At 35.1% G+C, this 13,488-nt stretch overlaps 1 protein-coding gene across 1 annotated transcript in view; it reads right to left on the bottom strand.

Annotated features, from left to right (window-relative positions):
- ATAD5 (ATPase family AAA domain containing 5) overlaps positions 1-13,488 on the bottom strand; it is a 49,136-nt gene that overhangs the window by 17,839 nt on the left and 17,809 nt on the right. The window contains exons 7-14 of the mRNA XM_004385396.2: positions 10,931-11,115; positions 9,189-9,346; positions 8,559-8,718; positions 7,485-7,673; positions 5,246-5,342; positions 3,852-3,931; positions 3,483-3,622; positions 3,231-3,381 (exon numbers count right to left, since the gene is read on the bottom strand). Of these exons, the coding sequence (XP_004385453.1) occupies positions 3,231-3,381; positions 3,483-3,622; positions 3,852-3,931; positions 5,246-5,342; positions 7,485-7,673; positions 8,559-8,718; positions 9,189-9,346; positions 10,931-11,115 (1,160 nt within the window). The remainder of the gene's footprint in view (positions 1-3,230; positions 3,382-3,482; positions 3,623-3,851; positions 3,932-5,245; positions 5,343-7,484; positions 7,674-8,558; positions 8,719-9,188; positions 9,347-10,930; positions 11,116-13,488) is intronic.

Genomic DNA, 13,488 nt, shown 5'->3' with positions numbered 1-13,488 from the left:
AAATAAAAAAGATATAGAAATTTTCTTTCATTCTTATACACAAATGCTCTTAACATACTATTATATTGCTGTATTTATTCTACCAGTACAGAAGGTAAAACCATTCATTTTGAAAAGACACTCTTGTGCACATTCTTGAAGCAAATAATGTTGACAATCCTTCCACTGACTTTCGCTGCCTGAGGTCAAGAGAGGATGAAGGAAAATCAATAACAGTTCAGATTGAGCACATCACAGAACTTTGTAGGTCAACTTAGCCGCACAGTAAATTGATTGCAAATAAATGTTTTTCCAGAGATACTATGAATGGATAAAAAGTTGAAAAATAAATGGCTGATCTCTACCCTCCAGAAGGCCCATCATCTTTATTCCAGAGCATATGCCTTTTTTCCCCTCTCAGTACCTTGATTCAGTCCTAATGTCTTAATTATTATTATCATATGGCCTCAGAAAAGGATCTTCCTCACATACCATCTTCTGTATACATTCCATGATTGTGTCCTATTCTTTTTTCTGTATCTCCCATTCCCATAGATTCTACCTTAACTCCTGGATATTATAGGTGCTCAACAGATTAACTGAAAAATTTTCATCTCTGTGCCTGTTTCTACCGATCTTATCTGTAATCCCTTACATCCTTTACTTTTGCATTTTCTGGAATGCAAAACATTGTTTTTTTCTAATATGTATTTTTATCAAAGAGATATATGTACTTCTTAGTATTTTAAAATAAGAGACATAGAATAAAAAACTGCAATCCTCTAATCTATTCATCTCTATACTCTACTTCCCAGAGACAACCACTATCAACTCAAAACATTCCTGAATGCCCAAAGCAAGTCCCAACCCCACACTGCCTTCTTCAATAACTTTAACCCTTCTCTGAATTCCATTAAATTTATACTCGTTACCATATAAATCAGCATTTATTTTTACTAGCTGTTTCAGATGTATTTATTATCTTAACTGTCAATTTATTGAAGGTAAAGGACAAGTCATACTCAATATACCTACTCCTCATTTATTGACTATTTCGTTATCCAACATTTCGCATTTACAATAATAGTAAAAAATCTACTACCCAACTGTTGTGTGCATCAATGATGTACATCTGGCAGTAATGAATGCTGAGGTGTGAGGCGAGAGTAACACTGGCTGTGATGGTTAAGGTTATGTGTCAACTTGCCTGGGCCATGATCCTTAGTGGTCTGGCAGTTATGTAATGATATAGTCACCCTCCATTTTGTAATCTGATGTGATCATCCTCCATTTTCCCATAATGCCGATTTTCACATAATGACCTAGTCTTTGGAACCTAACCATGTCAATAATTGAGGAGTGGGTGTACATACATTAGCATGACACTGTGCAAACTACAGAAGACTTTTTTTTTTGGTTCTTAGACTTGATAGAGCATTAGAATCTCTAAAAACATACTTGGGAAATGATATGGGTTTTTGAAAAAGCTATACTACACATAACCGTCATTTCATAAAAATAGGACATTTCAACACAAGGTAAAAGGGACATAATCTTAATATAAAAAATATTTCTTATATTTAATAAATTTCAGTTTATGAAAAACGTCTATTTTGTTCTTATTTTTCTTATTTTGACATAGACCAAGAATTGTTCAATTAGTGACTGACATCAGTCAAAAGACTGGTTTTAGAAAACACATGCTAAATTTACTTTATGACAGTAAGTACTTGGCTAAATTTTATTGTTATATTCTACTTAAAGAATTTTCCACCAAAAGAATCAGCTCTTTGGAGAAATAGCTCATTACAATTCTGGGACAAGAAATGAATAAGATGGGTCTGGGACACCTTGACACACCAGAAAGAAAATATTAACAACTACTGAGACTATATCAAAAGGACATAAATAGGACAATATGAATTACCACCAAAAAAAAAAAAGGATTTTGCTTTTGGCCAAGATACAGTAGTACAGTAACTAGGACTGGACTTACCCTCCCATCTGAAAGTGAAAAAAAAAAAAAGCCTGGATATAATACATGAAACAATGCTTTTTTCAACTTCGGACATCATACAACAAAGAACAGTGATACCTGAGAGACAAGAAACTAACAAGGTAAACTCTAGAACACCCTAGCTTATTAACTTAAGAGTTCCAGGCCACAGTGGGGAGCAGGAACACAGGAGGAGGCTGGAGGTCTCCCTCAGTTGAGGAGATGAAACTAGGAATCTGTGGAGACCAAGTCTGCTAGAATTCACAAAGAGAGCACTGAAAAGAAGAGGGCTGCACAGAGAGAGCTCTGAAAATCTACAGAGGGTCCCCTAAATCTTCAGCTGAGTACTGATTGGCTAAGGATTAGAGGAAACAATTTCTGAGGCTTACAGATAGCTGGGAATATTCTTCTCACCAGTCAGAGTGAAAAACCTCATCATTCATGGGGCATTGGATAGAGTACTCAGAAGGGTTTCGCCTCAGGAGTGGGACAAAATTAGGTCTAGACTAAATGTTGCTCTGGTTTCACCTACCACAGCTTAAAAGCAACACCTGAAAAGATCACACTTTGCAAATAACTTAACTGTGTCTCAGAAAAAAACTCAAGAACAGTTACAGGAATACAGAAATATGTAACACCCAACAAGGTAAAATTCACCAAGTCTGACACCCAATAAAAAATTATCCAAAGAAGGTACCTGACATCCAATCAAAAAAGGTATCCAAAGAAGCAGAAATATGTTAAACAATACCCTGAGGATACCATCAGCTAAATGCAAGATGTGAAAAATTCCATGACAAATGACCCAGGTTCTTCAACAAATAAATGAATGGCATGGAAGGAATGGATGAGGGAATTGTTATAAAGATAAAAAGAAACTTAAGAAACATGAATCAAATATAAAACAGGGATCTTGTTTGGATCCTGATTTGAACAAACAATTTGAAACAACAGAAAACTGAAATCAGACTGTATATTAGATGACATTAAGGGATACAGTTAATTTTGTTAGGTCTGATAATGACATTGTAGTTATGTTTTTTAAAAAAGCCCTTATTAGTTAGAGATAAATATTGAAGTATTTATGGGTGGAGTGATATGATGGTCTTGAGATTTGTTTTAAAACAGAAAGGAAAAAAAAGTATGTGTACGTGTAGAAGACAAAAACTTAATGACAAAAATACTGATAATTAAAATTTTTTTTCTTAGACTTTTTTCTCCCCAAATAGTTATGGCTTAGGAAAAGTTTACTTACTTGGTGACCTGCCTATGTTGTAGCTACTGAAAAAACAAGGTTTTTGTGAGTTCACACCTTGCTTATCTACTTGATGGGACTGAGTGGCTTCTTTCAGTTGAGATAAAATTTGTCTACCACTGCGCTGAGAAGAGGCATTCACTTCAAATATCTAAAAGAACAATATTTGAAAAAAGGGAGAATGGTTTATGTTTTATTTTAATTCAAGGGTAATTATACATGAATATATTCTCCATCTTACCTATTACTAACCTTAAATCCAAGCTCATGAGCGCAGGCGTACACTGCAGCAGTTTTCCCCACTCCAGTTGGCCCTGTTATGAGAACAGTATTGCAAAGACGAGTCTCTTCATCATCTGAACTTTCTTTAAAATCTATGCTGTCCGATGGGTCTGAAAAATTATTCAAATGCACATAAAATGATAATTGCGCAGGCAGCAATTCTACCTCACAAAACCCAATGATCAAATCACAAAACTTCTGGCCAATAAGTGCTGGAAATTTTAATTACAAAAACTAGAAAACCAAATGTGAAATACCAATTAAGAAAGTTTATAAAACTTCATTGCTAATCTAATTCTGAAAACATCTGGTGAAACGGTGAAAAAAATGACAAAATACCTTCCTGTTTCTCATCCTTTTTTCCCTTCAAATTTTGTCTTTCTTCCACTTCAGCTCTTCTTTTCCAGTCTTTCAACCAACTACCGTAAGAAAATGTATGTTAATAATAATTCACAGAATATAAATCTCTCTTAGACTATATATTAAAATAACTATTGGAGGAAGTTATGGCCTTTTGCTAGTTTTTAAGGTCTCCACAGTGCTTCTGAATCAACTAAATAAAATATTTTTACATGGGTGTGAATATTTTAAAATGAAGTTAATTTTTGCCTAAATATAAGATTATAAGTACAAGGACATTTACTGCACCATTGTTTATATTAGATTCTAAGAGGAAAAACCTAAAAGTACATCAGTAGGGAAAAAGGTACATCATGGTACATTCATATGAGAAAGAAGTCCCTGGGTAGTGAAAATCGTTAATACACTCGACTGCCAATCAAAAGGCTGGAGGTTCAAGTCCACCCAGAGATGCCTCAGAAGGCAGGCCTGGGAATCTACTTCCAAAAAATCAGCCACTGAAAACCTATGAAGCATAGTTCTACTCTGATACACATGGGGTCGCCATGAGTCGGAACTGACTCAACGGCCACTAACAACAACATCATATAATACTACATAACAATTAAAAATAACTGAGGTAGATTTTGGGATGACATGGAAGATGTTTAACATACAATGCTAAGTATAAGCAGAAAGCTTAAGTTTTAGTCTGGAGATTAAATCCCAGCTTCACCACTTCCTAGCTGTGTGATCTTAGGCAAATAACAATCTCTCTGGACCTCAGTTTCCTCATCTATGAGATAAGAGCAATAGTATTTATTTTTATAGGGTTGTTTTAAGGATTAAATAAGCTAAGAACAGTGTAAGTACTTAAAACAGTGTGAAGTTCGTACAGTTAGTTATTATTAAAGGTCCAGTATTCCTCATCTCAAATCTTTTGGGCCAGATGAGTTTTAAAATTCAGAATTTTTCAGGTATTAGAAAGGTACATAGACCACATATTACATAATACCCCTAATGGAGTCTGCAGCAGTACATCCAAAATCACTTAATATTTCTATTTCTAAAAATATATGAATTCCTACTAAGTGGGATAGATAAAAACCATAACAAACTTTAAACTTCCAGTTTTCAGAACTTTTTGTATTTGGGAATTGTAGACAGGGGAATGTGGACCCTTATTAGTACTGATATGATCCCATCTGTCAAGAAGGAAGAAACTAAACCTTTAATAGAGGTTACCTCTATTAGAATTCTTCTGTGTTTTTAAAAAAGATTTTACCATATAATGTATTACTTTATAATTTTTTAATTTTAATATAAATAAAAATACTAAATAGTAAAACTAGTTTCATCAACTATTTCTCAATTCCTTTACAAATTTTACAAACCTATGTAACTTTTTTATGGCTAGTTCATTGCCTATGAGTTCACTGGAGTTCTGAGGTTGATACTTTTCTGTCCAAAGCATGTCTTCAATTCCAGAATCTAAAGCAAAAAATATATATTAAGACATTCTTTTCTTGACATAAATATATATTCATAACTTATATTTACAATATTATTACAATATAACCATAGGTATTTGTATAAATATTTATATTTACAAAATGCCAAGCAGGCAAATTAAAAACTTGACATTTAAAATTCTTCACACTGAAGTACATCCCTCTTAAAAAACTAACCACCATAAAGGGTCATGAAAGTGAGGTTTAAAAGTAAACATTTAAATGTTTAATAATCACTCAAGAAATATGAAACATGAAAAACAATTTGTAGCATTAGAAACAATAGTCTAAAGAGCAAAGGCACATAATCTTTAGTGGAGCTTACTTTTGACCACTGAAAAGAAAACTGATTAAAATATCCTAGAAAGTTAAGCTGGGTAAATGGAGGGATATGCTACACTCCTCACTGAGAAGACTGGATATTGTAAAGATGCCAAGTCACTCCAAATGAATCCATAAACTAATGCAAAATCAAAATCCCAATAGGATTTTTTGGGGGTGGGGAAACATGACAGTTCATTTAGTAAAACATGAAAATAGTTTAAAAAAAAAAAGATTAAATAAGCAGGTAAAAGCCTTATGGACTGAAAACTACAAAACACTGCTAAAAGAAATTAAAGATGACCTAAATAAATGGAAAGACATCCTATGTTCATGGATTGGAAGACTAGTATTACCAAGATGTCAATACTACCCAGAGCAATCTATAGATTCAAGGCAATCCCCATCAAAATTCCAACAGCCGTTTTTGCGGGACGGAAAAGTCAATCCTCAAATTCATACAGAATTGCAAGTGGCTCTGAATAGTCAAAAAATCTTGAAAAAAATAACAAAGTTGAAGGACTCATACTTCCTGATCTCAAAATTTACTACAAAGTTACAGTAATCAAAACAGTGTGGTACTGGCATAAGGATAGAAATATAGACAACAAAATAGAATTGAGTGTCCTGAAATAAACCCATACATCTATGGCTAATTGATTTTCAGCCAGAATGCCAAGACTATTTAATAGCGAAAGAATAGTCTCTTCAACAGTGCTGGGACAACTGGATTTCCATATGCAAAAGAATGAAGTTAGCCCCTTACCTCACATCACTTACATGAAATATCTAGAATAGGCAAGTTCACAGAGACAGAAAGCAGACGAGAGGTTACCAGGGACTGCGGAGATGGGGGAATGAAGAGTTATTGTTTAATGGGTACAGAGAGCTGTTTGGGGTGATGAAAAATTTTGGAAATAATTATGACTGCAAAGTTATCATGAATGTAATAAATTCTACTGAATTGTACACTTAAAAACAGTTAAAATGGCAAGTTGTATGTTATATATATTTTGCCACAATAAAATAAATAATGATAGGAGATCTGCCTTACCGATATCAACACATACTATAAAGCTACATAAATGGATGGATCGATTCAATGGAAAAACTTTATGAAACTATATAAACTAAATAGAAACCTGTCAGAGAGATGTGAAACAGGTAATGTATATAGTATGTTCCCAGGTTTAAAAAAAAAATACATAGTTTAGAAGCACAGAAAAATCAAAGACTAAATACCAATCTGTTAACTGTGCTTATCTCTAACTAGTGAAGCTTTTATACCTTATTTTACACATATATATATTATTGGAATATTGCAACGAGCGTATATTAAAAGAGTGAGGGAAAAAATGAGAGGTTAAAAAACAGAAGAGAGGACCTCATACCATCAAGAGGGCAGTGCCAGGAGCAGAGCGCGTCCTTTGGACCAGGGTCCCTGAGCAGACAAGCTCCTAGTCTGGGGGAACACCGATCAGAAGAAGACCGATATAGAGAAAAAGCCTTCCCCTGGAGCTAACGCCCTGAATTTGGACTTTTAGCCTACTTGACTGTGAGGAAATAAACTTCTCTGCGTTAAAACCAAAAAAAAAACAAAAAACAAAAAAACAAAAAAACCAGAAGAATTTTAGGTCCAGAGGGAGAAAATCTAATTTACCAGGAATACAAGCTACTTCTGGTGTAGATTCTTTGTCATCATCTATTATTAGAATATCAAAATCTTCTACTCCTTCTATTTCCACTTTACATGTTATACTTAAAGTGGTTTGTTTCTTCTTGGATGTTTTAAAAAATATACCTTTGGAAGAATCTAACTTTATCCCAGAGGAGTTGTTTCTTCTGCCACGTTCTTCAAGTTTCCCACTTGTCTTTTTTGGACTTCCTGAATATTCATTTGGTTTCTTTCTTTTTGACTTATGATTTTCGGTTTCCACTCGTTTCCTTTTGGTTTCTTTTTGATTAACGTTGGGTTCTAGTTGTGGGCTTTCTATTTGGACAATTACAGATAGGCATGTACTTACTAATCAACAAAAAACAATTTTTAATACCCTAGAATCTTAATAAGAGGGTGCAGTCATTAAATCCTTTGGCTGCTACCCAAAAGGTCAGCATTTCAAACCCACCAGTGACTCTGCAGGAGAAAGACACGGCCGTCTGCTCCCGTAAAGATTACAGCCTTAGAAACCCTACGGGGCAGTTCTACTCTGTCCTATAGGGTCACTATGAGTCAGAATCGATTTGATGGCAATGTGTTTGGTTTTTTGGTATAATCTTAATATCAGAATCCTGGAGAGAGCAAATGATTAAGCACTCAACTACTAGCCGAAAGACTGGCATTTCTAACCCACCCAGAGGGCCTCGGAAGACAGGCCTGGTGATCTGCTTCAAAAGGTCACAGCCTTGAAAACTCTGTGGAGCAATTCTCCTGTGTACACATGAGGTCGTCATAAGATGGAATTGACTCAACAACAACTAACAACAACAACTACAATCTTAGTATCATTTCAAAATATCCAGTAGTCTTATCACTATAAAATATAAAGGCAACAATCAAACATGGCATACTGAAATCAAGCTGGCAAAGATATTTAGACTGTTTTTCATACAAGTTATAATCATCTCATCTAGGGCTTTCCTTAAATGAATGATTAATATTTTAATATAATTAAAGCTGTGTTTGGGTTGGCATCTCTGGAAGCTGGCAGGAGCCAACACTGAATGACACAAGATGCTTTTATTTCAGTTGTACAATTCTCCCTGCCAGCTATGAGCAAAGTTCTGTTTCTGGCAACTACTTCCAAGAGTCAACGGCTAAGTCTTCATGTTTTCAAAACTGAAAATTTTAACAAAAATGATAATAATTATCACTAACCTTGTTTACCAAGACATTCAGAAAGTCCTGAGTGCTCAGTTCGTTTTTTCAGAAGCAAAGGGAAATAATTTTTCAAAGAAAATTCAGAATTTGACCACCTAATCTCCTCCAGCAAAAGATTCCTTACTTCTTCAGTAAAATCCTTCCTTGTTCCCATAAACTGCAACAAAGATAAAATGCTGAATAAAAGACCTAGATCATCTACTAATATTAATTATAATACCACCAGCCACTTTCTGTCTATTGTAAGTCATTGTTAATGTAGGAGTAGCTTTAGTCAGTAAATACACCCTTGATAGCAAAGCTGCATTAACATAGCTTTTGAAAGACTGAGCTCAAATTTTTGTTGTTCTCTTTCAGCTTACTATACCTTACACATTTATTGCATTATAATACAGACTTATAAATATGATATATAATTTAATATTTCTTTGAAACTGGCAATCATTAATTCTTAAAATGTTTTTAAAGCTCCATGAATATTTAAAAGCGATACATACTTCAATTAGTATTTATTCTTAAAATTAGGCTGGAAAAAATGAACTCTAGACTATAACAGTAGGCACTCATTTTTTTTCCTGTGAAAAATGTGAAAGAAACACTACAACGGTTAACCTCTCTAATACTTACCACAACAGCTGAACTACTGCTTTTCAAATTTGAATTCAATGTTGAAAATTCACCAAGAGCAATAGCACATTTTGAGACATCTATTACTTTAGTGTTCAGTTCTTTAAATTTAGTTAAGAGAGGACAAGAGGGTGGTGTCAAATGCCATAAACGGCACTCTAAAGGAAAACAGAAAAATTATCTTAATTTCATTTACATACCATCCATTTATTGAATGCTAAATATGTAAACATTAAGAGACTTTACAACAGCTACATAAATACAGAAAAGTACCAAAACCCAAATGACTGAATGGGGAACAAAATCCTCACTTCCAACAAATATAATTAATAAAAATTAGCTAGTCTTCTCTCCCAATTGTTAAAAGTGACCAAATATTAGCAAACTTTCTTTTCTTTTTAATTCAACCTTGATATGCAAGGTAAAAATTTTAGGGCCAGTCAGCACCCTGGCTCAAAGTCTGAACTTTGAAGTCAGGTAGACTTGGATTCAAATCCGGGCTCTGCCACTTACTGCCTATGTGATCATGGGCAAGATCCTAAACCTTAGTTACCTCATCTGTAAAGTGGGGATGACAATTATAATACTCAACCTCCTGGAGTTGTTAGGGAGATTAAACTAGGCATGTACATGAAGTGCTTGGCAGAGTTCCAGACAATGTAAGTGTTCAATAACTCTAAAGGTACTAAGAAAGAGAGGTTCCCTCTGTGCTTCCCTCATCTGCTCATATATAAATAGATATGTTAAGTTTTACAGTGGTGCTCCTATGAAAATGGGCTTATCAATTTTATGGAAGAAAAGCATAACTAATTTCTGTAGTTGAACATATTATTAGAAAATGCTATATACAACTGGGCTAGTAGAGATAGTAAGAAAGGATTCATCAATTGAACGGCTGTTAGCCGAATGGGAAATAAAACAGATGCGATTACTAGAAAGATTTGCTAAACAAAATTCAAAAGGAAAAGAAAAAAGAGTACAGTGCAGAATTTCATGGCGAGAGGGAGTGTACTGAACCAAACTGCAAAGCCAGCTGAAGAGAATATAACCATTTCTGTACTGACAAGAAGAGCTCTAGGTAGGAGCCATGACCAATTAAAGATACAGGCTTCGTACATTATCAGTGATTATAAGCTATAAGTAAAGTAAGATTGTGGTTGCAAATAGGATTTGGATCCAAGCAGAATTAGATTATGATCAGGCTAATACCACTGTACAAGAGACTTGTGCAAACAGCTCACTTTTGCACATGCTGCATGTGAGAAAGGAGTGAACTGGAGCAATGAAACACTGCTACTTGTTACCTACGTATTCCAGAAAACACTTATATGGTACTAAACAGCAAAAGCTGTTCTGAAAGGGAGGCAAACAGACTTCCTCCGACCACTCAACAATAGACAGATCAAAGACTAGAGATCTTCTGGGCTCAGAGATGGGTTATGATTTCAGAAAGGAGCTACGTTCCTTTTAGAACACATTGCCTCTCTGGTCACTCACATTTGCCTGTGATATCTGGAAGAAGGGGTAAGGATGCCTTTAGTTTCCCTGCCCTCCCTCCTACACCATCCCCCCTCCAGTAAAGTGAGTCCTAGGCTGAGGAACAGGATGAAACATACACTTGAAATTCCTACTAAAACCATCATTATATTTCAACCTTAGCCTTACCTTTAACCGATTCATGTAGTTTCATATTACTTCTAACATCTGAAGAGTAAATATTCAAAAATAATAAACAAACTTACCATCATCTTTTTGTTGAATATGAACAACTCTCTGGAAACGGGTACTTGCTGTATTGTATGCGTCCAGGGCAGCTGCTTTCTTTGCAATCTGTCGTTTCAACAAATCTGGCAAACCACTCATTAAAAATTCACGCTTTGCTTTAAATTGCACGTCACAATTCTGAGATCTTTCAGATGTATCTTGACTTTTAAGAAAATGATTTGAAAAAGGGAAACTAAGGTCATAAAACACTTAAAAGAATATACTCTCAAGAAAATACATTTTAACTGGAAAAAATCCAGTTTCCTGAATGTTAGCTGACCAAATTCTTTTTGCTTATCACAGACATAAATCTGTCAGTGTTAAGAAATTAAATAAAAATAAATATGTATAGAAAAAAAGACTGGAAGGACAGCCATCAAAATGTTAACTGTGGTTATCTTTAGGTGGTAGGTGAGTTTTTTTTCCCCTTGACTTTTCTGCTTTTCACATTTTTAAAATAAGTGCCATATTTAAAACATTTTCAATATAAGAATCTCTACTGTAATCTTGTTTCCAATATAAAGCAGGGAAATTAGAGTCCTTACATTTGATATCCTACTTTCACCTGACTCAGTTTTATCTGGCTTATCATCAGATTGCCAATCACAGGAATCTTGACCACAGTGGCAGGAGGTGGGAGGAAAGTGGAAGGGTAGGGGAGGCAAGGGGAGGATGGGGAGTTGGAGTGGTAGAGGATATAGCCTGCCATATACAGTGTAAAAACTGTAATATTCTCTACAGATAGAAATTTGGGTTGAAAATTAAAGAGGCTACAAAAACTTTGATTTGTTTTTCTTTCCTATTCGGGAGAAATGAAATCCAAAGCCAGATTGAAGGGATTCGTTTTAGAAAAAAGGAGTTTCCTTACTGTTAATAGGAGGGAAGGACGAGAGGATGGGTAAATAAAGTTGTAGCTAAATTAGTATGACCCTATATCAGAAAGTAAACCTTAAGGAGATAGGTACAACATACGAAAGCAGATGGTGAGATACAATGGTAAAAAAAGAATCTTGGGAGACTAGTTACGTTGAGCAAATAGGCAAACTGATTGAACAAATTAAACATACTGAGGATAATGGCAGTCAAGTTTCTCCCTGATGGAAAAGTTATTTCTAAATATGGGGAAAGGAAAAGCTAGAAAGGATTCTGAGTTGCTGGATTGAAACTGGAAGTATAGGCATGAACTCATGGCTTTAAAATATATCACACATAGACAGAGAAATAGTTTAGGATGTGTGTGTGTGTGAGTACATATACATACGTGTATTTCCTGGTTTTATCTGCTGAAAAAGCCTAGAGGCAATGATACCTCAGGAGTCATGAGCAATTAGCTCTCAGTTTCTAAATACTATCCTCCACTAAAAGAACCAGGGCTCATAGGAGAAATGGCTGATTCCAGTGCAGGGCAGGGCAAGTACAAGATGAGCCTGGCACATCTTACTGTTCCAGAAAGCAGGGAAATGTTCAGTGAATGATGGGGACATGACAAAGGGATCTAGAAGTCAACCTGAAGGGTTCCCACTGCCCAAAGTAAAAATAATTTGAGCATCAAAATAAATAATGATAGTAACAGACTACAATTCACTGAATAACGCAGGAATACATGAGTCCATATTAAGATAAATAAACGAATCAATAGATAAATTAGAGAAGTGAAAGCCCTTCCTTATAGCAGCTAACTAACAAATATAGAAGGAATGATCACAGTAGACAATCACCGTTTGACAACCACTGGAGTGGTGGCTGATTCAGGTGGAGGTCTTCAATGTCAAGGCTAATTACTGAAGATTTGATGATGAACAGGATATTAGTATTCTCTCAGAATACCCTCCCACAAAATACTGCTCTATATCAAAAGGAAAAAAGTAAATTTAATGTGGCGAAACTGGGCAGATATCAACATGTCCAGTTATCAAGGTTAACATCACCAGTGATGGGATGGGTCAACACGTGCCTCCTTATGGGATACACTGAGAAGAGCAGAGTATCAGTTCTGTGGTAATCCTGACAAGGGTGAATGACCTGAGTCTGGTTGTGAGGAAATAGAGGGTCATCCTCTATCATGTAAGGTCTGCATTTTTAATAAAAATGGTCAAGGGCATGAAACATAGGGAAAGACTGGGGAATCTGGGTGAAGAGAATATGAGAGTTCTTTGTAGTATTCCGGAAATCCAAATTTTTTAAGAATAAATTTATTTTTCAAAAATCTTTCATGCTACACAGATTTAGGAACATGAAAACAATTCTAAGAATTATAAACATAAATTATAATCTAAGAATTATAATAGTCCAAAATTAGCAAATTTATTTCTTAAAATAATTCCGCTAGGGCTTTTCACTGTTTCCATGGAGACTGTAGTTTGTTCCACTGTGGAACATGGAAAATAGAAGCAGCATCCCACCGTGAGGTTAAAAATTTAACCTGAAAAGTATCTACCCAGGAGACAGAAAGGGCCACATAAACCAGAGACTTCATCAGCCTGAGACCAGAAGAACTAGATGGTACCCAGCTACCACCAATGACCGCCCTGACAGG

This window comes from Trichechus manatus, unplaced genomic scaffold (genome assembly GCF_000243295.1).
Source record: "Trichechus manatus latirostris isolate Lorelei unplaced genomic scaffold, TriManLat1.0 scaffold00138, whole genome shotgun sequence".
NCBI lineage: Eukaryota > Metazoa > Chordata > Mammalia > Sirenia > Trichechidae > Trichechus > Trichechus manatus.
This window is presented reverse-complemented; position numbering and strand designations above follow the sequence as displayed.